The following is a 22,487-nucleotide window of genomic DNA, read 5'->3' as shown; positions in this document are numbered from 1 at the left end:
TTTGTTCGACACTTCAAAATAAAATGTTGGTGAAACACATTCTGAACCTTCAAATTTACTCTCGACCATGGAATGATGACCAGCCACACGCTTCGATATGTTAGATTAAATTAGATAGATAAACAATTCTCAAATTAAAAAGTCTATTTAATTACAAAACAACAACAACAATTGAAAACTAAAACAGTTAAGGGAAGTTATGAATAGGCTTACTGCCAAAATAAAAAGTCACGTCATCTCAGAGGATACGTTTTCTTCATCTTCATATTAGATTTTGTGTGTGTGTAAATTGTTTAATAGGCATTTCAGCAGCTTTGAAAGACAAATTATGACATGAAAATAAGCCTCCCTTTTGCACAGTTCAATCAAGATGGCGGCCAACCGCGCAGAAAGACGCACAAAAAGACCAATGAAGCAAAACTGAGCGGACGTACACGCTGTACATTTTTCTTAGAAAAATAGCTGGGAAGCGGCCCAACCCATAAAACCTCATCTTATCCGGAGAATGAAATGCTTGTTCTCTCACCGACACGCGCACATTCAACACTGTGAAACCGTTCAGACCTTTGTACAAAAGAGTTCCCGCATTCTAATCGGACAAACACGCACACAAATAAGAGCATGATGTGCAAAATTGATCTTTTCCCGGCGACATTCCTCAGTAACATTCACGAAGAAGATTTGATGTAATTGTCCAAGTCCACATCGCGACACACACATCATTTCGCTGTAAAAAAAAAAAAAAAAAAGTAATTTTCTTGAATCTCTGCATTGCTTCATGAAGGAATTATTAAGTTAGGGAGGGACGGGGGGGGGGGGGGGGGGTCTCCACGTCGCGAGCAGCTAGCTGCTGGTGTTGGTGACCTTGAGGCTGTTGATTTGGTGCATCAGCGAGTCCCTCTCCATCTGAACCTCGGCCAGCGCCATTTTGGCCCGGGACAATTCCACTTTCAGGCATTCGTTCTCCTCCATCAGCATCTGCGGGTGAGGTCGTTTTATAACGTGTGCGTGTAAAACACCCACCATGCTTATGCAATGTTTACTCACTTGTTCGTGGTGTGACGGGCTGGCGGCGCTCACGGCGTGGGTCTGCGCGGCGTCCGCCATGTTGACCTCGGTGACGGGACTCAAGGCGCCGTCCGACGACGCCGGCGACGAGCGTTTGGCCTTGGAGTCCACTGTGAGCGGGAGGACGTGAGCACAGTCGTCTTTATCCAAACCTAATGTGCGGGTGTCTCACCTCCGACAGAAAAGGAGCCGTCATCCCGTCGGTGGATGACCAGGTTGTCCACGTGCAGCGTGATGGGCTCCGAGTCGGACGGGGTGTCACGCTGGCCGTCGTCCTGCAGGAAAAAAAACATACTGTAAGTAAGTTAGACGGTTAAAAAAAAGTTGAGTAGGTTTCTGCCACTGGGTGGCATTAGTGTTTCATGTTGGACGTTGGTGACAGGAACACAATTTTCAAATTGAGAGCATTTGGTATTTGGAACATTAGTAAAATATGTAAAACGTTTATTTAATTTCCCACCACTCACCTTCAAATGTATGTGCATGTTCTGTACGCTGATTTCCATGGGCAGCACCTGTGACTCCGTGTCTTCCTCCAGGAAGTGGGCCAAGTTGCGCAGCGTGGACATCAGCAGGCTGGCCCGGTAGCCGTTCAGACGCAGCTGCAGGAAGCCGTTGCGCTCGGCCAGCGGCGAGTGGGCGGCGGCGCGGGGCCCGCTCTCCAGTCGGGCCCGCACCTCCGGGGCTCCCGTGGATGGTGACAGCACCTCGGCCGGGGCTGTAAGGAGAAGACGTGGGCAACAGAAACATTGTTGGATCGTTTACTGAACGGCAGCATTGGTTGCAGGCGCTTCTATAGGAAAAAGAGGATTGAAGACAAAGAAGACGTTTTGTCTGAAATGTTAAGAAAAAAGTTCAAGTTAAAACAAAGAAGAAAAATAGGGTACGATTTTGCATAATCCCGCAGGGTTAGTGGGGAATATAAGGCTCAAAATAATGGTGACAAATTCCAAAGTAAATCAAAATGGCGGACTTCCTGTTTATTTATTGTTATTTCCATTTATATTCATTTTTCTGTGTAATTTTTTAATTATATTTTTTTTATATCAGTTTTTATTTTCACTTTTAGTCATTTATTTCTTTATTTAGTAATATATTTCTTTTTTTAATTTTGGCAGTTTTGGTCCGCCATATGTAAAAGTCGAAATCTGGAGAAAAGATGGCGCAGTTCATGATGTGAATGTCGAACGCATGTAAAAAAAAAAGCCAATTTTTTAATTATATTTTTTATATATCAGTTTTTATTTTCACTTTTAGTCATTTATTTATTTATTTATTTTTAATTTTGGCAGTTTTGGTCCTCCATATGTAAAAGTCGAAATCTGGAGAAAAGATGGTGCAGTTCATGATGTGAATGTCGAACGCCATGTAAAAAAAAAAGCCAATTTTTTAATTATATTTTTTTTAATATCAGTTTTTATTTTCACTTTTAGTCTTTTATTTCTTTATTTAGTTATCTATTTATTTTTAATTTTGGTCCTCCATATGTAGATGAGTCGAAATCTGGAGAAAAGATGATGCAGTTCATGATGTGAATGTCGAACGCCATGTAAAAAAAAAGCCAATTTTTTAATTATATTTTTTTTAGATCAGTTTTTATTTTCACTTTTAGTCATTTATTTATTTATTTATTTATTTTTAATTTTGGCAGTTTTGGTCCTCCATATGTAAAAGTCGAAATCTGGAGAAAAGATGATGTAGTTCATGATGTGAATGTCGAACGGCATGTAAAAAAAAGCCAATTTTTTAATTATTATTTTTTTAATATCAGTTTTTATTTTCACTTTTAGTCATTTATTTATTCTTAATTTTTGGCAGTTTTGGTCCTCCATATGTAAAAGTCGAAATCTGGAGAAAAGATTATGCAGTTCAGGATGTGAATGTCGAACGCCATGTAAAAAAAAGCCAATTTTTTAATTATATTTTTTTTATATCAGTTTTTATTTTCACTTTTAGTCATTTATTTCTTTATTTATTCATTTATTTTTTAATTTTGGCAGTTTTGGTCCTCCATATGTAAAAGTCGAAATCTGGAGAAAAGACGATGCAGTTCATGATGTGAATGTCGAACGCCATGTAAAAAAAGCCAATTTTTTAATTCTATTTTTTTCATATCAGTTTTTATTTTCACTTTTAGTCATTTATTTATTTATTTAGTAATTTATTTATTTTTTAATTTTATCAGTTTTGGTCCTCCATATGTAAAAGTCGAAATCTGGAGAAAAGATGATGCAGTTCATGATTTGAATGTCGAACGCCATGTTAAAGAAAGCCAATTTTTTAATTATATTTTTTTTATATCAGATTTTATTTTCACTTTTAGTCATTTATTTATTCTTAATTTTTGGCAGTTTTGGTCCTCCATATGTAAAAGTCGAAATCTGGAGAAAAGATGATACAGTTCATGACGTGAATGTCGAACGCCATGTAAAAAAAGCCAATTTTGTAATTATATATTTTTTTATATTAGTTTTTATTTTCACTTTTAGTCATTTATTTCTTTATTTATTTATTTTTAATTTTGGCAGTTTTGGTCCTCCATATGTAAAAGTCGAAATCTGGAGAAAAGATGATATAGTTCATGATGTGAATGTCAAACGCCATGTAAAAAAAAAAAGCCACGCCTTCAACTTAACCCTAATTGTGTTTTTGTTTTTTTTATATGTCACAAATCCAATTATCTGATTGCAAAATGTGTGTAAAAGTGCGGCAGTTTTGCAGGATCTCTGCATGCAAGAGGCTACATGAATGCTCTGAGAGAGAGAGAAGTCATCATGTGATGTCGGGGTTAATAACACAGCAACAGCGGGCCCAAAAGAAAGGGGGGGGTGGGGGGGTCGTTGGTGGGGTGAGCGAGATAGCTGGAAGCAGCGAGAGGCTTTTCTCTCATCGGCAGGAATCACTGGACTGAAACTGCAAAGTCTGCTGCTGCAGTGGCGAGATGAGGGGAGAGGCGGGGTCGGGGGGTGGCGGGGGTGAGTGAAGTGAGAGAGGGAGGGTGAGTCAGTCAGGCAGCGAGGAAGACGAGGGAAGATTCGCCATCTGCACTTCATTCCGACCGCACGCGCGCTTTTCTTAAGGTTGCGCGCTTAATGCCGCATATAATGGGAGCGCTCCGTCGATTACCGTCACTCTTAAAAGGCGCACGATCGAGCCCGCGGGGACGGAACAGGGCGGCATTTTGGCGCACGTGACCTCCGCCGGCTGAAGCAAAGGGCGACTGGAGTGTCACACACACACACACACGCACGTAAACACACATGAGCATGCACACTAAAATTGGAGGCAACAAAAGTTACCTGGGCTGCTCTGAGCCGGCATTGAACTCACCATACCTGTGGGGTAAATACGACCAAGGCGTGTTAGCGTGTGTGTTAGTGCAGTGTTTCCCAACCCGTATTGCGCCAAGGCACATCTTTTACATTGGAAACATAGACGGTATAAAAATACTCACAGGTGATTCTTTATCATCGGCAAAGAACAAATGGGTCAGTTGTGAAACTTTTTTTTTGTATGAATCTGTTGGTATTATACTGCCCCCATGTGGTTAAGGCATGCACACCGTTAGGACCCATAAGAATGGGCATTCAAATGAAGCAAAACATTTATTAATTATTAACATGATATTTAATTATGTCATTACTTTGTTTTTTTTTAATTAAGTGAAATAAACAGTACTATTTTTCTTATTTATTTAACTCATTGACTCCCAGCCATTTTCACTGAAGCAACCCCCTTCGCTCCCGGCTGATTTAACTGTATTTTGACTGATTTTGCAAGGTCCACGGAATATTGTGTTCTATCGCTATCAAATATGGAACCTACCAAAAGAAACATTAGGGTCTCTTCTTTCATCAGGAAAAAAATATATATATTTCTATCGGTTTCAAAGTATTAAAAAATATTTATATGTTTTTTGAGTTTGAATGAGTTAAAATGTCATTACAAATATTTTTGTTGCTTTTTTTTTGAGAGGCTGGAATGGATTAATGGCATGTATTTATTTTAATGGAGAGGGATGATTTGAGTCAATTTATTCCCCCCAAAAATAGGGATGCACGCTAACTATTGATGAATATCGGACCGATATTGGGAGAAAAAAAAACGGCGTCATTTGTATCGGCGCGATATTGCAAAATTAGACCGATATCGAAAGCCGCCTCACGTTGGTCCGCTTACTGTCACTTTTAAGAGTTCGCTTCCGCTGAAGGACGTAAGATGCAAAATGGCGGCGTTGCCTGCGACTTCAGAAGTAAAACAGTGAGCCACGTGTCAACACGACTTGAAAAAAATTTCGGTCGTACACTCGCAACCAGCCGGAGTCTCCTGAACTCTAAAAAATAATATTTATTATCAATATTGAAACTTTTCACAAGAGCACCATTCGCTTAAATGAGAGCCACTTATGATGTTTATTAATTAATTAATTCATTTTTTCCTGTCTTTATTGCATGACTGAATTTTAGCCCACGTTACCGGTAGATACAGCAAATGTGAACTGCACCTTCTGCCATCCGGTAGAAAAACATTTCATTGTGCTGTTTGTCAAAACAGGTCGCCAGCATAGATAGGTAAACAACGCCATAGTCGTAAATGAATGACTTTTGGACCCGGGGCACATAACTGGTTGGGAATCACTGTGTTAGTGTGTGAGTGTGCTTCGAGGCTGTGGCTGGCAAAATTTCACACCCCGCCTTTAATAAAACGGGGGAAAAAAAAAAAAAGTGTATCAGTTGGTGATGCTCACCCAGGCTGCGGCTGCTGAGGTACTGCCGCAGACTGACGTTGCCCAGCTGGACAGGTGTGACTTTGTCCACCTCCAGAGCCACGCCGGTGCTCTCGCCCACCGCCTCCATGCCCACGCACACCGAGTGGACCTTCAGTACCAGAACAGACACCTGCGCAAACACAGGCAAACGCAAAATCAAACCTGGCGCACATATCCAGAGTCAAGCGGACATGTCCGAAAGTCTTACGGTGTCCTTGGAAGGCTCGTCGATGCTTTGCGAGGCGGCGCTGACCGTGTCGGGGGACACGCCTCCTTCCTGCTCCGGGACCGGCGCGGGGGTGGCGCCCTCGGCGGCGCTGTCGGGGGTGGCCTTGAACCCTGAGATGGACATGTCATCTGTGGATGGGAAATAAGAAGAGCGGCGATTTGTTTTGAGGGTTAAGTGTTGGGCAACACTGCCACCTGGTGGGCTAATGCAAAAGCATCAGTACTGCCGAGGAGGACATGCTGTCAGATTCAATTTTTTTGCCTTTAGTATCATCTCTAATTTATAGAATGATTAAATGAAGTGTCAAACTGATTATTTTTTTCCCTTCATGATTCCAAATGGGACATCGTGTGTGCACCTCTCTCCAGCAGGCTGTAGGTGTCGCCGTCCTCCAGCAGGTAGCTGTCAATGGAGATGTTGTCCAGCGACTGCAAGGACGGACTCTTCTTCATGTTCTTGTAGGACACGGAGAAACTGGACTGCGAGCGGTCGCGCATCAGACGCCCGCTGCGGCACACAAACGCATTTGTTGGACACGCACCTTCACGTAATGAGCGTCGGTGTTCGTGCGTGACGAGAAGCATGCAAACATGCAAATATAAGCTTTTATGTAGGAGTCCAAGGACACACACGCACGCACGCACAAACACACGGACAATTAATGAATGAATTATTAGCACGACTAAGATAGTCACAGATCCATTTGGGTCTTACATGTTGGACATGGAATAAAGGGAAGTGGATCTGCTGGTAGATGAAGAGCTGAGGAGATCGGAAACGACAGACAAACTTCCTTTCCTTGGTAGAGAGAGAACACACACACACACACACACACGCAAACACACACCTTGCCAGAGTCAAAAAGCGAGGAGGCCAAAAAGGAAGTTAAGAAATGTCGCCGGTGCGAGGACGAAATGAGGAAAGACGGCAGAAGTGCGGCGAAGGAAGAGAGACTGAAACACACGCTTGGTTTTTAGAGATGGAAAATGTTGAAGCAACAGCCAAGGTTATTATAGCCAAGAATACTACAACTCGATATTAGGATTTTTTTTTGGGTCCCAATTCTGATATTTGGCAGGATAAAATTCCAATAACTGATTAATGTTTGCAAATTCTAATGAATGAAGTAACTTTTTGGGGCTTTAATTCGAATTACAGGCGGAACACTTCACCGTTTCACAATGCGTTGTTCTTTACTATTTGCAACTTTATAACAAGAAAAATCTGCTTAAAATTGTAAAAAGTTTTTATTTTTATTTTTTACATGTGTTATGTTGCAATGTAGTAAATATTGGCACCAAAAAAAAAATGGCAGTTTTTTTTTTGCGCCAATTTTGACTGATTCATCAGGATTTCCATTCATTTTGATGGGGAAATATGATTTGAGAAATTATGTTAAGGAAAAAAATTAATAAATAAAATATTAAAAAAAATAAATAAATACATCTTGAACTATTCTAACCTTGGCACGGGTATTATGTATGATTGGTTGAAGTCATAGATGTCCTGTATCAGTGGTTCTTAACTTGATCGAACCCGAGGGGTTCAGAGGTCATGGCACACACCTGTGTCCTATGATTAGTGATGTTATCATTGGCTTCAGGGAATTTGGTGCACTCGGTAGTCGCCTTGTGACTGTTGTGATGGTACGTCACATGATTTCTTTATTATTGTAAATCCCTCACATACTAAAACTATGTCAAGCGAAAAAAGCAAGTGGGTGGACGAATTTGTGCAATAAGGTATAGGTATGGTGTTCCACAGGGTACACTTCTAGGGCCTCTTTGTTTTCATTGTATCTGTTGCCCTTGGGTTGGTGGTTCTTTAAAAGCGCTTCTGAATTCAAGGTGAAGAGAGCCAGATTCGATGAAAAGGCTACTCTCCCTGCTCATTTTGTCGATTCCATTTTGGAATTTGGAGGGGGAAAAAAATAATTACATTTTAGTTTTCAATAAAGAAGGGTTCGGTGAATGCTGGTGGGGTTTAGTACCCCCAACAAGGTTAAGAACCACTGTCCTATATGCTTGGAATGGCGGAAGCTAAGCAGAAGAATTCAAACTCGGAGATTCTTAGGAGTTACCAAATACCTGGATGTGGACTGGGGCGTCTTGGCGGCCGCAGCTTTGTCCTCACAAGGCGGCTCACCTGCCTGAAACTTGGTTTCGTCGTCGCTGGCGAAAACCTCGGACACAAGCTCCCCAGCTTCGCCGGAACTCCACCTCCCAGCATTCTTAGCGGAAGAAGTCCTCTCCTCGTGTGAGGACTGGTGATTTGACGCCATCGTGCTGGTGGGGACGAGCGGGTCGGGGCCCTGAGGCGCATTGCCGCACAACATTTGGTCCACGGTGCGGCTCCCTTTCCCCTCTCCCTCGCCGCCCGTCTCCAGGGTTCCTCTGCTCTCTGAGGGGGACAGCTCGGACCCGAGAGGAGAACCCGGGCCTTCCGTCCGGGCCACGGGCTTGAGCAGGAGGGAGACCTCGGCGCTCTTGAGCAGGAGGCCCAAGATGGCGGTGAAGGGCCGGTGGTCGGCGGGACGCTGGGACGGAGCCTTGCGCATCCCTCCCATGTCCTCCAGGTCCTGCTGCAGGGTTTGCTGCAGGGCCTTGATGCTGCGCTGGAGACGCATCAGGAACACGTACTGCTGGTGGCTCACCTGGAAAGACAGAAAACCTTGAGGAACGCAGAATTGTCAGGCAGGAAGACCAGGCGAGCTTACCTGAGCACTTAAATGCTTGTGAACGTGCACCAGCACGTGGACGTCGGCATCTTTGCCAGAAGGCGTCAAAGGAGAAGAAGGCAAACTGTCCAAGGATTGCGGTTTATAGAGTCCGTTGGACGGACTGTGCGACGGCGTGGGCGCGCCGTCCGAGCTGTAGAACTCCTTGAGCAGCCGCTTCCTCTGCACGCGCCCGGCGGATTCAGCGGAGGCGCTCCGGGACAGTCCTCTCAGCTTCTCCTGGTGCTGGAGGAGCTTAGCGGGCTGGCAGGCCCACACGGTGAGCGGGAAGGCGTCCACGAAGGGCTGCGGCCGACCTTTGCCCTCATAGTCCACCCAGAACTGCGCAAAATGCAGCGCCCAGAAGTCGGCGGCGGCCGGCATTTTCAGGGCGTCGGCCGCCATGGTGGGCGCCACCAGGCCCCGGTAGATGTCGTGCAGGCGGGTGTCCTGCTCGTGGGCGTGGTAGCGGAAAACGGGGTGGAGGAGGGGCAGAGAGGAGGACGAGCGCGGGAAGGAGACGTGAGAGGGCGAGAAGAAGGCTTCCCCCTGGAAGGCCTGCAGGAGCGCTTCCAGGTGGGCGCGGGTGCAGTTGGCCGGGTGGCGGGTGTTGGTGGCCACCATCTCCGACGTCTGCACCGAGACGGAGCGGGGAATGTTGGGCGGGCACGAGGGGTCCCGGTCGGCAGGGATCACCAGCTACAAGGACACAAAGATGAGCCGACAGCCCATCTTAGTTTGTGCGTTTTTTTTTGTTTTTTTTTGTACCTTCAGCATGAGGCCGTCCACTTTGACGTCCACGTGCTCGTCAGGCTTCTGCGAGTCGTTGAGCTTGTAGATCTCCATGAACTGCTCCAGACTCTGCCGCAGGTCCAGAGCGAACAGGTTGAGCCACACCAGGCTGCGGGGGTCCAGGACCAGCTGCAGTGCGTTGAGCTGCGCGTACAGGTTCGGGCACGGGACTGCCAGGGTGCCGGTCAATAACAACAATTTGTGCTCGGCTTACTAGTCCGTGTAATTCATCAAATTCATTGTACAGACAAAGTGACGGTGGCATTTAAAAGGCTCCCACAAGGCTCTCTATGTAGAAGATAAAGCAATAAATGCCATCATTTGTGTTTTCATAGCATGATAAATAGTTTGCAGTAAGTTCATTACCTAAAATGAAAAGCAACTGTTCATGATATCTCCTAAAAAGAAAAATTGAAGCTTTTGATGTTTCATGTTTAATATCAATAAATATGCACATATTCACACACATAAAATAAGCGGTTTGCTTAGCATTCAGTTTTTTGTTTCATTTTTTTTACCTTGTGAATAAAATGCTTTTGAATGCGTCAGATTTGGGTGGGATCAATATCGAATCTATTTTCCTTTTCATAGCCATGAATAGATTATTTTAATAAATCTTTTTCTCATAAATTCATGAGAACAAAAGATTTATAAAGGCCTAAATGTCTTTTTGTTGTTGTTTCTTGCTGTTTTCTTGAAATGTAATGTTTACTGTAATTTCAAAGTATTTTCTTACATTTAAGAAAAACTTGACAATTCAGAATCGTGCAATTTACAATGATTAAATACTATTTTCATCTCACCCTGGCTGATTTCATTGTTTGTGTAACACTTATACACATATTAATGGATATTGGATTTATTTTGAATCGAATCAGAAAAAAAATATCAATGGAATTGATTCAATTAATTAGTATCGCCAGCCAGCCCGAGTGGCGTCTCACCTGATGAGTGTCAGCAAAAGAGTGTAGCAGTGGCTGGCAGCTAAGTGGCTAACCTGTTAGCCAATCTGCAGCTCTCGTCGGTGGGTACTTATGACGTGTTTTAAAGCATGAACTATAATTAAACAACATGATAAAAACATGTGGACTTACTGGGATAGTCTTTTCCATCTGGAAAGTAGTACTCAGTGAACTCCACGTGGACAGCCGGCATCTCAGGAGGAAGGTACAAGGACTTCTTGTTGCAGGAGATCATGGTCTTGGGGCTGGAGCGACGCTGGTCCGCCGTGGACACCTGCCAAGCCCAAACGGAAGTTAGCGGGAACGCCGAATCACACTTTGGGCCGAAAGCCAACCTGGTAGATGCTGAAGTCGGCCATCCTGAGGACCACCGAGCTGGACATGAGTTGCGTCTTGGGGCTTTGAGGAGGAGGGCCGAAGGACGAGGTGGAGGACGTGCTGATCTTCCCTTCAGAGAACCCGGGACACAAAAATGAGAAGAGCGCTACCGAAGGGGCAACCGAGGGGAGTCGGCTGAGCCTCGCGCGAGGTGCGCATCACCGCACCGAAGCGTGCGCACACACACACCGTGGTACCTGGCTCAAGGCACCAGCAGCACTGGGCGTGTGGGCTCCGCTCTACCGGGGGTCCATCTGCCACACTAAGCCCAATTGGCCAATACACATCGTCCCTAATGGACACTGGGGACAGAAAACCCACTGCGTGTGTGCGTGTGTGTGCGCGCGCGATGACCATGGCGCTGATTAGCGATCCAAGTGCGTTTACCAGGTGAGCTGTGCGCGGGCGCCACGCCCTGCTGGCCTCGCACCGCACTCTTCAGCATCTCCACGTTGGACTTGAACTCGTCCAGGAGGCTCCGAGCCCAACCGTCCCGGGTTTTAGTGGCCTCGGTGAAGTGCATCCAATGTTTGCAGCTGTCGCCTGGGAGACGTAGCAAGACACAAGATTGAATTGAGGAACAAAAAAAGTCACACTTTAACCAGAATATAGTCCGAATACGCCAAGGAAAAGGCATTATTTTTTTATTTTGTTTTTTTTTGTTTTTTTTCCCAAGCAGAATTTTGATCCCAGGTCATCCTTGACCACCAGGCTTAGCAGGTTTTCTGGGGGAAACCCTTTATGTATTTCAGAATAGAATAAGGCGTCAAGAGTAATTTTGAGAGTCTATTTTTTATTAGACTATGGTAGTAATAATGTGAGAAAACATAAAACATTTTATGAGCATAAAGCCCAAAGATCTTTTTTTTTTTTTAAGTCCTAATTTTAGGAAAATGAAGTAATAATTTCCACAATTTAAACAATAAGTTTAAAATAAGTATAAAATGGTAACTTAACTTATTAATTTGCAGCCATTTTCACTGAAGCAATCCCCTTCGCTCCCGGCTGTTTTACTGTATTTTGGCAGATTTTGCAAGGCCCGCGGAATATTGTGTTCTATTGCTATAAAAACATGGAACCTACCAAAAGAAAGATAAGAGTCTCTTCTTTCATCAGGAAAAAAGTAAATTTCGATCTGTTTCCGTTTTGGAGCAATTAGCATTAGAATATAGCTAAGTTTCCTCCTTATTCACAAATCTGTTTAGAACTGTGGGGGAAAGAGCTTTTTGCAACATGTCCCTGGTTGATCTCTTATACTCTTCTGCCACCTGCTGGCCGTTTTTGCAATAACTACTATTGCTTCAACCGTTCTCTACAGTTGAGAGGCTGCGTCAAAGCCTTCTGTATGCTTTAGCATAAAAAAAACATAAAACATATAAATACATCCTTAGGACACTTTTAAAATAGAACATATTTATACGTTTTTGGGAGCAAATGAGTAAAAAAGGGAAAAAAAGTTTTTAATTTTATGAGAATAAAGTCAAAAAAGCACCAAAAAAGTTATATTTTTATAATATAAAGTCCTAATTTGACTTTTTAAAAATTGCTAGAAAATGCTATTTAAGAAAACAAATCGGGAAAAAAAGTTTTCATTTTAGGTAAATAAAGTTTTAGTGAGAAAATAATTTCCAATTGTAAGTGGTAATATAGGAAAAAGAATGAATGTCTTTTTAAAAAAATGAAGAAGAAAAAAAGTCCAAATTTGCTGAGAATAAGCTTGAAGAAGTAAAAGAGGCTTGCCCACCTGCCCTGTGGAAAGGGTAGTAGTCCAGTGTGATGGAGCTGAAGGACAACTGCATGGCTCCACCCGTCATCCTCTTGTTGATCACTGCAAAGAAAACACAAAAATCCGTTTTATGAAAGCAATGACAAAGAACGTATGGGCGTCCGATTTTCCGCCACCTTTGCCCGCGGCGTGGATGTCGTCGCAGATGTGCAGGTCCAGGTGCGTGATCTGCAGGTGATGCGACGTCTCGCACACGTCGTGGTCGCTGAACAGCTTGGCCATGGTGGCGCTCTGGTCGGCCGTCGCCGCCGTCTGCTGCGTGCGCACCTGCTGGGTCGAGGGCGGCCCGGATGACGCCTGCCCGGCGAAGATGAGGGTAAATTAATCTCCGTGGGCGGGGTCGAGCGGCCCAGTTGCCGGTGTTCACCTGGTCCTCGGTGGCCAGGCTCTTCCTCTGCTGCGCCGACTTCTCCATGGCCTCGCTGAGGGACTTGGCGTACTGCACCATGGCTTTGAGCTGCGAGTCGGTCAGCACCCACAGCAGGTCGTCCAGGATCAGAACCAGCTTGGAGGCCACCACGTTGCAGTCTTTCATCTGGACCGGAGAGAGGGGACGGTTGTCCTAACTCAAGGTCAAAGAAAATGGGCGACGTGTGGTGCGTCTTACGCGTCGCTTGAGCGTGACTCGGATTTTGGACTGGTTGGTGATGAGGCGGATGGGCGCGCTCAGCATGTCGTGCTCGGCGCTCTGGATGGCATCGGCCTCGATGCGGATCATCTGCCAGCTGATCTCCTTGAACGACAGGAGCTGGAACACAAAGAAGAGAGACTAAGAAAATGATTTTAGAGAATAAAGTAGTGATAACGTAAGGAAAAAAAAGTCTGATTTTAAATATATATGTCATGATGTTACAATTTTAAAATGTCATCATTTATAAGTCTAAATTTCTCAATTAAAAAGATGCGTAACATATGCAACAACAAAAAAATTAGCATTTATAGATTTTTTTTATACAAATTAAAAAAATTCCTTCTTAACTCATTCACTGCCATTGACGTCTGTAGACGTCAAAAAAATCATTGTAACTAATTCTATTAGTTTCACATTTTTTTCCCACTTTTGTTAACAAGAGTATGAAAACCTAGAAAAAAATGTATTGTACATTTAGAACAGATATAAAATTTGTGATTCATTTTGAGTTAACTAGTGAAGTCATGTGATTAATTACAATTAATAAAAATGAATCGCCTGATGCCCCTAATAAAAAGAAAAAGAAAGATTATTAAAAATTAGGGGCGTCAAACGATTACATTTTTTAATTGTAATTAATCGCATGACTGCCATAGTTAACTCACGATTAATCACACAAAAAAAAAAACGTATTTATTTTTTTAATTAAAATAAAAAATCAGACATAAAACAGCTGGGAGCGAAGGGGTTTGCTTCAGTGAAAATGGCTGGGAGTGAATGAGTAAAAAAAAGTGTAAACAATGAAGAAATAGGATTTTTTTTTTAAAAAAGCATATAATTACAAGATAAAGCTAGAATTTCGTGACAGAAAAAAATCACACTTTTACAAAAATAATGTCGTAACTGTGGGTAAAGAAGCCTGTTTTAAAGGAATAAAGTGTTAATATATATTTTTTTAAAGCCAGATTATAATTTTTTTAGAATAAAGTAATATTTTTTACGGTAATAAAATGGCAATTTGGCTTGGAAAAATAAAGCTAGAATTTCGTGACAGAAAAAAATCACACTTTTACAAAAATAATGTAACTGTGGGAAAAGAAGCCTATTTTAAAGGAATAAAGTGGTAATATATATTTTTTTAAAGCCAGATTATAATTTTTTTAGAATAAAGTAATATTTTTTACAGTAATAAAATGACAATTTGGCTTGGAAAAATCTCAATTATATAAGAACAGAATTGAAAAAATGTTATGCCATGCAGTGGCCAAGTCGAGTCCAGCAAATAGAGCCATCCTGAAAAAAAGCTTTTGTGGAAATGCGTGCTTTTGCGTACCTCCCCCCGCTGAGGGTCCTGAATGCGTGTGTCGCGCAGGTTGCTGACACTCCAGCTATGGTTGACGCTGTACACTTGCAGCTGGGAGAGCTCAAAGGACGCGTTGAAGGCCTTGGCGCTGATGCGGATCACGATGGAGTTGATGGACAGCGACATGCCCTCCACCACCTTCTCCGCAAAGCCGTACTCACTACAAACGCACAAACTCGTCAAGCATAATCTACTTGAGGTGATTTTTTTATTAAGCTCACCTCTGACCCGATGCCGTCGCTATGGGGGAGGGGCCGTTAGGGGGACGGGGTTCATCGCAGGTGCTCATTTCCATTTCCACTTTATCAAGCGTCTGAAAGAGCAACAAAAAAAAAATAAAAAATCATCTCTGTGACTTTCCCCAAATTGTTGGATGACCAGTGATCAAGTTACCAAGGAAATTGGGTGAGTCTTCAACTTGGTCCACGGGATCTACCGAAAGAATGACACAATGATAACGAGGTAAAGTAGCGCGTGATTTATAACTTCAAATTGAAAAGGTCCGTCGCCGTACGCGGATGGCGGCCTTGTTGCAGCACACGCGGTTGATGGCCAGCCAGGTGGGAAGGTCCAGCAGGCTCTGCAGAACCTCCTCATCCAGCTCCAAGTTGGTGAGCTGGCCCTCGCCCTTCAGTGTGCTCAAGTTGATCTTGTCCGGCGACAGGTTCTTGGCGAACCTGGCGACACACAACAGGAAAAAGTCATTATTATTATTATTATCATTATTATTATTAAAGTCATTATTTGACAAAATACATTTATTATTATTTATTTATTATTAAAATTTATTTATGATAATAAAACATCCTAATTTTACAGGAATATTTTTTATTTATTTTGTAATTAGAAAAATACAATAATGAAGGAAAATTTAATATTTTATGAGAATTAATAATAAGAATTATTTTTTTTTATATATATAAGCATGGTCATAATTTTGTGAGGAAAAAAAACATGCATTTTCAATTGATAATATTACAAACAATAAAAGGTCACATTTGTACAAGAATTAAGTTAGAATTTAACGAGAAAGGAAATTTTACTATGATATAAGACAATAAATTTACCAGAACATAATTGGAGTTTTGCAATAGTAAAGTTCTGAATTTTGGAGAATAAAAAAATCGCACTTCTATGAGAAATATTAACAAAAATTAAGCCGAAATTTTGCAAAAGCAGTCATCATTTCAGGAAAAAAAAAAACTCAACTTTATGAGGTGGCAAAAAAATCCTATTTAAACAAGCATTATTGTCAATTTTAAGAGAATTTTTTTTAAATTTAATGAGAATAAAGCGCTAATATTACAAGTCTTAATTTTCCAAGAAAGAACATTTTTGAGCAAAAAAAAAAAAAAAGAGGCCTTTTTCTACAACATTTAAGTTTTAATTTAGCGTGAAAAAATATCACAATCTTACTGTGTCCCTAAAGTGACATTGAAATTGTTTTTCTCATTAGGACAAGAAAACTTCCTCATTCAAACAAGAAACCTTCTCGTTCCAACGCAAAACTTTCTCATGATCCCAACGAGAAAGTTAAATGAGCTACCGCTACGTTTCTCAATAGGACGAGAGTTTCTTGCTCTAATGAGAAACAAATTTCACTTCCCCCTCCCCCCCTTGTAACTTTAGGTGAACCCACAACCTTATGAGAATATATTAGTAATAATATAGATTATGGTTTGTCTAAAAATAAGAATTGCGCAAAACACAATCGGACCAACTTCTTTTCAGCTTCTCTGCTCCCTCATTAGCTTAAAGTTAAAGCCCTTTATTAGCATTTTGGACCACAAAGTCACTCGCACTTTCAATGTTTGCACGAAGTCCATCAAGGTCTTTTTTTTTTCTCTCTCCATGTGTGTCCACTGCAGGTTTGCTCTTTGCTTTGAGCAAACAAACTAAAATGTCCTCTGTGCTTCTCACCCTGGTAAGTGGAAGGAAGGTCGAAAAAACATTGGAAAGGATTTTCACAAGGAAAAAAGTGCAGCGGGTGCGAGGCACTAAAAACAATGCAGGAGTTTCTTTGTGGCCGCGCCTCCTCCTTCTCCTCCTCCTACAAGCAGCGTCACATTCCTCTCCAATTCCGTAAATTATTTAGCAGAGGTCACCTGCACACTGGCTACACACACAAAAACACACTTGGACAATTATGTCAAATAAAGTCGTCCAGTCACAACTTAACTAGAAAAAAGAAAAGAAAAAAACCACACAAAATTTGATGAGAATATTAGTTGGAAAATTTTAATAATATAGACATTTTCCATTTGCAAATTGCTACTTTAAGAGAATAAAGTCAAAATGTCATGAGAACTATGCTGTCATTTTTGAGGGGTGGAAAAAATGTAAATATTACAAGAAAAAAATATATTTATATATTTAAAATATAATATATTTTTATATATATTATATGATATTGTTGCCAGAGTATGCAGCATTGCCAATAAAGATCAATGAATCATTCCTGAAGATGGCGTGAAGGTGAGCACGATGCAGAAAGCTCCATCCTGCCAAATATCGCTCTCACGCACGCACGCACACCACCGAGTAACTCAAGCGCACCCACCGTCGCCCATGATTCATGCCTTAATAGTCATCCCACCAGTAGTGCGGGCAATAACAATGGAGGGTTTCACCTCGAGAAAAACTTGAAATGGATGATCCCAAAAAAAAAAAAAGAAGGTAAAACACAAAATGGAGGACACACCAAGTATATCTATTGTTCAACATTGGCGCTTTTAAACATTGAGTGTTTTCATTTTAGAATAAATACAATTTAGCTTTCTTGCATAAGTCGCAATATCAATTTAAACCCCATCATCAATGAATGTTGCACTTTGAGACGTCAATCATATGCTGTAGTAACAGCAATTACAGCCACAAAGCGGTAAATGAGGCGTCTATTTGGGGTAGGGTGTTGATTTATTTAAGTGCTAGACGACAGTTAATAATGGAACGGTGTCGATTTGTGCAGGCCACCATTTGAGTACATAGAGTACTATATTATGTCATGTGGTTGTCAGTGAAGTCTCGCAGGGATGTTTGTGCCCATGTTGACACCCACAACACAACCTCAGTCAGTAAACACGGGGATAGTTCGACACGACCTCCTGCGACCAATCGGGTCGATGGGGCGCCAACAGGCGTGTGCAAGGGTGACATCGCCACTTCCTGTACAAACCTAGTTCCCTTATTTGCATAAATAGATGGTTAGTCAGAAAGAGGTTAGTAAGATTGGCAGCAGGTGGATGGTGGGGGGGGGGGGGAGGAGAGACAATGGGTGACGTCACAGGATCTCAACCATTGAAGAAGCCCTTGAGGAAACCCTGGAAAGGGATAAATAATGCAGGCATCTAAAAGCTACAGTAGTTAAAACAAACACGAGAAGAAAATTGTGTTTTGGTGCTAAAATGATACATATTTTGAATTAAAATGACACCACTAAGGCAGAATAAGGTTATAAGAGGGTGAAACGAGATGACATAGCAAATTTAATCTATGGCATGTAAACAATATATGACCACCTTTGCTGTAATATCAAATTACACGTTGGAATAAGTTCCATTTGTTCCCAATCACATATAAAACGATTAAAAGTTGAATATTTGATGTGGTAGGTCACGTTTAAGTCACGGCTGAGATTGTTATTTGAATAAATCACACTCCGAAGGGCGACCGGTTCAACCTGCCATAACCTGGCGAGGGATTAGCCCCGCTAGCTTGTTAGCTTAGCCCGGCTAGCTCCGTGAACACAGCGAGGGTCACCGGAGGGAAAAGGCCGGTTGACAGTCGCCACACGGCGGCCGCGACAAGCCGCCCTGAGCCACAACGACAAACAACAGCTCACTGACCTGGAGAGATGCTTCAAGATTTGCTTCTTGATGAGCCCCGCCATGGCGCCGCGAAGTCTGGGAGACTTGCCCCCGGGTAGCTGCTTGCTTTGCTGGGTGGGCAAGACACAGACGACTCAAAATTTGTCCGTCTTCATTTTTGGACTGTGCTCCCGCTTCATTCTTCCGGCCAAGAGGAGGAGGGGGTTCGGGGCGTGAGGTGGTAGCCCTCGTAGACAAAGCATAGCACGGTGGTGGCACTCCTCCTCATCCAGTTAGGGGCTCCGAAGACAGGGCGGGCCCGGAGAAGAGCTCCCCGGAGGTGAGCACCTGGATGGCGGCGAGCGGCGTCTGCTGTCACCGGGGCAGGGCATGCAGTCGTGATGCATTCAAGCGATGCTCGGAAAAAGTGACGTCGCGTTTGGAGGAATCATGTCTATTCTTGTATTTAAATATGTTAAATTATCCATAAAATTGTAGATAACTTAAAATAACCGCCTTAAATAAATGTTTATAAATGTGTATGAATATGTCACTCGTTGGACTCTTCATTAAGTATTCGATTCATGTAGAATTTTTGCAACCATAAGCATCCTAAATGTGTCATATTAACACATATCTTCACAGGCTCCATTTTTCGTAAAATTCTTGTTTTAAACCTTACTTGATTCAAGACCAACCAAGGTTGGCAATGTAGAGTATATGTACACGTTACTTTGGCGTACTCTAGTGGACAGCACGAGAACTGTACAAACATTTTGTTCACTACACCGCAATTTTCACTTCATTATACTTTTTGCTAACTTTTTCATTCTTTTCCTTACAAGCATTCTGTGGCATTTTCTCCAGGTTAAAAACCAATGTTCAAACAGGATTTTTCTCTGAGCGAAAACTATGTATGACCAGTCAGAATCGTGATGATATATTGGTGAAATAATCCAATTTTAGCTATAGTGTGTATAAGAAGTACCTTTTGTTCCTAAGAAACTTGTGAGCTGGCATTCAGGGTTGTGGCAGGAGGCCAGTTGCCACGTATGAGGGGAGGTGTTTTGCTTCGAGACCACACCCCCAGATAGTAATAGTATTGTTTAAAAGTCTAATATGAAACATAAATGCAAAACTACCAAAACCCGCCAATTAAAAAAAATAGTATTTGATCATTCCTGGTATTTCCCCCTCACTTTTGCACAACTTTTGGCTGCAGTAGTCCAACATGGGACGTCCCAAAAGCCACCCGAAAGACACGACTCGTTCCCTGATACGCTGCTGCAGCCCCGAGTAAAAAAAAAAAAGCAAAAACTCCATCCATCCATCCACGACTGCAAAAAGGAACCGCACGGCAACGCTCGTTCTTTCACACAGTCCGCCTCCAGCGATCATGACGGCAAAGAACCGACAGAAGAGCAACGCGGCCGAGAAAGCCGCCGCAGCCGCGCTGCACAAGGAAGAGAAACCCCAGAAAAGCAACAAGGAGGAGAAACCCCAGAAAAGCAACAAGGAGGAGAAACCCCAGAAAAGCAACAAGGAAGAGAAACCCCAGAAAAGCAACAAGGAAGAGAAAACCCAGAGAAGCAACAAGGAAGAGAAACCCCAGAAAAGCAACGGGGTGAGCGGCTCCGCAGCCTCTCAGGGGTCGTCGCGCTCCTCCGGGAAGAAGAGCGGCGGCGGCGGCGGTTGCCTGGCTACTCTGTTCTCTGCGCTCTTCTACGCGGCGATGATCGGAGGCGCCGGCCTGGCCGCATTTCACTTGCAGAAGGTGGTGGAGGAGATCCGGCAGACGAGCGCAAACCACGCCGAAAGTGCGCAAAAGAGCGCCGAGGTCAGCGTCAAAATGGAGAGCGTCGTTCAACAGGTTCGTTGAGATGTGGTATGTCATTAGTCAGGCATTTATCAACTTAACTACACCCAACTTTTTTTTTTTTATTGTTCCCTGCATTGTGGCGTTAAAAGTGACGGAGCCGCTCCTGTAGTTTTTGTACTTTTGGACTGAGGAGGGGTCAAGGGTGGGGGGCGGGATGACCCCCAGGAGTAGGGGTGGGGTGGGGAGTGTCACACTGAATGCAGACTACATACATGCATGGCAAGTCAATCAACTCTCTCGAACCACACACACACTCAAATCTTTTATAAAAGTCTTCCCAGAACAACATAAGCTATTTTCTTTCATCACCACCTGTCCAATTGCCTTTTGTTTATGTACGATCTATCCCCCAAAGGTTCCAGGAACTTTTAAGTTATTTTGAGTAGGGCTGGGCAAGTACTGTTAATATCGATATTTTAAGGTATCGGGTATTAATAGAAGCAGCCAATAACAGCCATCGATACCGATATTTAAGGCAAAAAAATAAATCTGACATCGAGTAAGTCCTCCTCGGCAGTAGTTGGCGCTATACTGTGCCAGACTGTAACATGCCATCCTTAATATTTTGATACTATCCAACACCAGGTGGCTTCTCTGAAGGGCGCGGTTGATAGTCTGGAGTCGTCATTGGGCGCCACCCGTGCGGAGCTGGAAGGAGCCATGACCCGGATGACCCGGGGCGAGGAGGAGACCCGACGGGTGGAGGAGGCCCTCCAGAAGCTCCAGAACGACCTCCTCCGGGAGCTCTCCGAGGGCATCAGCGAGGTGAAGGAGGCCCGGGAGCGCGACTTCTCCTCCCTGGAGACGACGGTGGAACAACGGCTGGAGGAGGTGAGCAAGTCGGTGCGCGCCAGCGTGGCCGAGTTCACCGACGCCCAGGGCGAGGCGCAAAGCCAGCTGGCCGAGCTCAAGGCCAAGTTGGGCGGCATCGAAGACCCCGCCATGGTCAAGCAAGAGATGTCCGCCATTGTTGAAGTGTTGGCCGAGATCAGGACGACCAAGCAGGACGCCGACGCGTCCGCCGATTCCATCCGGGAGCAGATCAACTCCGTGAGGGAGGAGCTCCGAACGCGTAGCCAGGAAGTGGTGTCCCTCTCCTTGGACGTGGAGTCCTTCAGGTTGATGGTGCAGGACAAGGTGGGAAGTCTCAAGCTCTCCGTGTCCAACGCCGAGTCCGAAGTCCAGGTCCTCGGGGACCGAACCGCCTCCCTGGAGGGAGGCTTAGAGCAGGCGGCCGAGGGAGTCCGCGACGTGGAGAGGAAGCTGAACGAGGTCGCCGCTCAGACGGAGAAGCGAGCCGACGACATGGAAGCCCGCCTCAAAGCCTCGGAGGAGACCGGCGAGTCCGTCACCGCCAAGGTGGAGTCGCTCCTCTCCCAGTACGACGCCCAGGAGAGCGCCCTGTCCGGGAAGGCCCTCTCCGGGTCGGAGCTGGAGGAGCTGCGGGCCGACGTGGCGGCCGTGGGGGTGGCGCAGGACTCGCTGGCCCACACCGACTCGCTCATGGCGCAGCGGGTGGAGGAGCTGGAGAGGCTGGCCGCCGAGGGCGCCGCCGAGCACGCCGCCAAGCTTGAGGCGCAGCAGCAGGCCATCGCCTCCATACAGACGGCCTTGGGGGAGGCCACCCAGACGCTGGCGGCGTTGTCCGAAGGCGGCCTGGCGCAAGAGTAGCATCGCGACAAATTACAAAACAAAACACTTTTTTTGTTAGTAACTTAAAGATGCACAGGTAGGACAAGACAAGATGGAGGAGCTGGACTGCTGAGCCGTGAATCAACACTCGATCTGCACTGTTAGTTACATTTACTTTTTTTTTTTTTAAATACTTCCTACGCCAAAGATGTTTTTTTTTAATCAAAAGCAATAAGCTCTTGTTGAGCACTCTGCGTTTACTCTTTGTTTGTTTTTTTACAATAAAAACACTCCTGTTGACCACAATATGTCACGTTTTCATGTAAAACTATAAATGACCAAGTCAACAACAACCTTCTCATTCCAGAGAGCACAAGTACCAAGAACTAAAAAAAAATGACAGGTAAATTAGGAATTACATTTCTTCTAATTAAACCATTACCTACTAGCATAACTGCCACCAAATTTACCAAAAAC

The 22,487-nt window shown here is 43.8% G+C and overlaps 2 protein-coding genes across 6 annotated transcripts; one reads left to right on the top strand and one right to left on the bottom strand.

Moving 5' to 3' along the window:
* Positions 1 to 126: 126 nt before the first annotated feature.
* Positions 127 to 19,853, bottom strand: bltp3b (bridge-like lipid transfer protein family member 3B). 5 transcript variants are annotated; one of them, XM_077543826.1, is made up of 25 exons: positions 19,488 to 19,853; positions 18,539 to 18,871; positions 15,208 to 15,370; positions 15,087 to 15,125; positions 14,915 to 15,006; positions 14,664 to 14,853; positions 13,307 to 13,447; positions 13,067 to 13,234; positions 12,816 to 12,996; positions 12,658 to 12,741; positions 11,301 to 11,456; positions 10,871 to 10,983; positions 10,668 to 10,809; positions 9,550 to 9,743; positions 8,782 to 9,480; positions 8,153 to 8,718; positions 6,780 to 6,863; positions 6,424 to 6,572; positions 6,045 to 6,193; positions 5,816 to 5,966; positions 4,368 to 4,403; positions 1,536 to 1,786; positions 1,241 to 1,343; positions 1,048 to 1,178; positions 127 to 978 (listed from the first exon to the last, which is right to left on the bottom strand). In XM_077543826.1, exons 2-25 carry the CDS (start codon positions 18,580 to 18,582, stop codon positions 844 to 846), a joined length of 4,161 nt encoding a protein of 1,386 aa, XP_077399952.1. In that variant the 5' UTR covers positions 18,583 to 18,871; positions 19,488 to 19,853; the 3' UTR covers positions 127 to 843. The 5 variants fall into 5 exon arrangements, with proteins under 5 accessions (XP_077399952.1, XP_077399951.1, XP_077399953.1 ...); XM_077543825.1 differs by lacking the exon at positions 19,488 to 19,853 and having other exon boundaries at positions 18,539 to 19,426; XM_077543827.1 differs by lacking the exons at positions 18,539 to 18,871; positions 19,488 to 19,853 and adding an exon at positions 16,614 to 16,741.
* Positions 19,824 to 22,316, top strand: ckap4 (cytoskeleton associated protein 4). Its single transcript, XM_077543833.1, has 2 exons — positions 19,824 to 20,369; positions 20,964 to 22,316. Exons 1-2 carry the CDS (start codon positions 19,896 to 19,898, stop codon positions 22,047 to 22,049), a joined length of 1,560 nt encoding a protein of 519 aa, XP_077399959.1. The 5' UTR covers positions 19,824 to 19,895; the 3' UTR covers positions 22,050 to 22,316.
* Positions 22,317 to 22,487: the final 171 nt, after the last annotated feature.

This window comes from Vanacampus margaritifer, chromosome 15 (genome assembly GCF_051991255.1).
Source record: "Vanacampus margaritifer isolate UIUO_Vmar chromosome 15, RoL_Vmar_1.0, whole genome shotgun sequence".
Lineage (NCBI taxonomy): Eukaryota > Metazoa > Chordata > Actinopteri > Syngnathiformes > Syngnathidae > Vanacampus > Vanacampus margaritifer.
Note: the sequence above shows the minus strand (reverse complement) of the source record. Positions and strands in the feature narration are given on the sequence as shown.

Coding starts and splice junctions, on each gene's coding strand:
- bltp3b (XM_077543826.1), bottom strand. CDS start 18,582: ATGGCGGGGCTCATCAAGAAGCAAATCTTGAAGCATCTCTCCAG. Junction 12,742..12,815: donor CATCCACGCCGCGGGCAAAG/GTGGCGGAAAAT, acceptor TTTTCTTTGCAG/TGATCAACAAGAGGATGACG. Junction 1,787..4,367: donor GCCGGCTCAGAGCAGCCCAG/GTAACTTTTGTT, acceptor TTCTCCTTACAG/CCCCGGCCGAGGTGCTGTCA.
- ckap4 (XM_077543833.1), top strand. CDS start 19,896: ATGACGGCAAAGAACCGACAGAAGAGCAACGCGGCCGAGAAAGCCGCC. Junction 20,370..20,963: donor TGGAGAGCGTCGTTCAACAG/GTTCGTTGAGAT, acceptor ATCCAACACCAG/GTGGCTTCTCTGAAGGGCGC.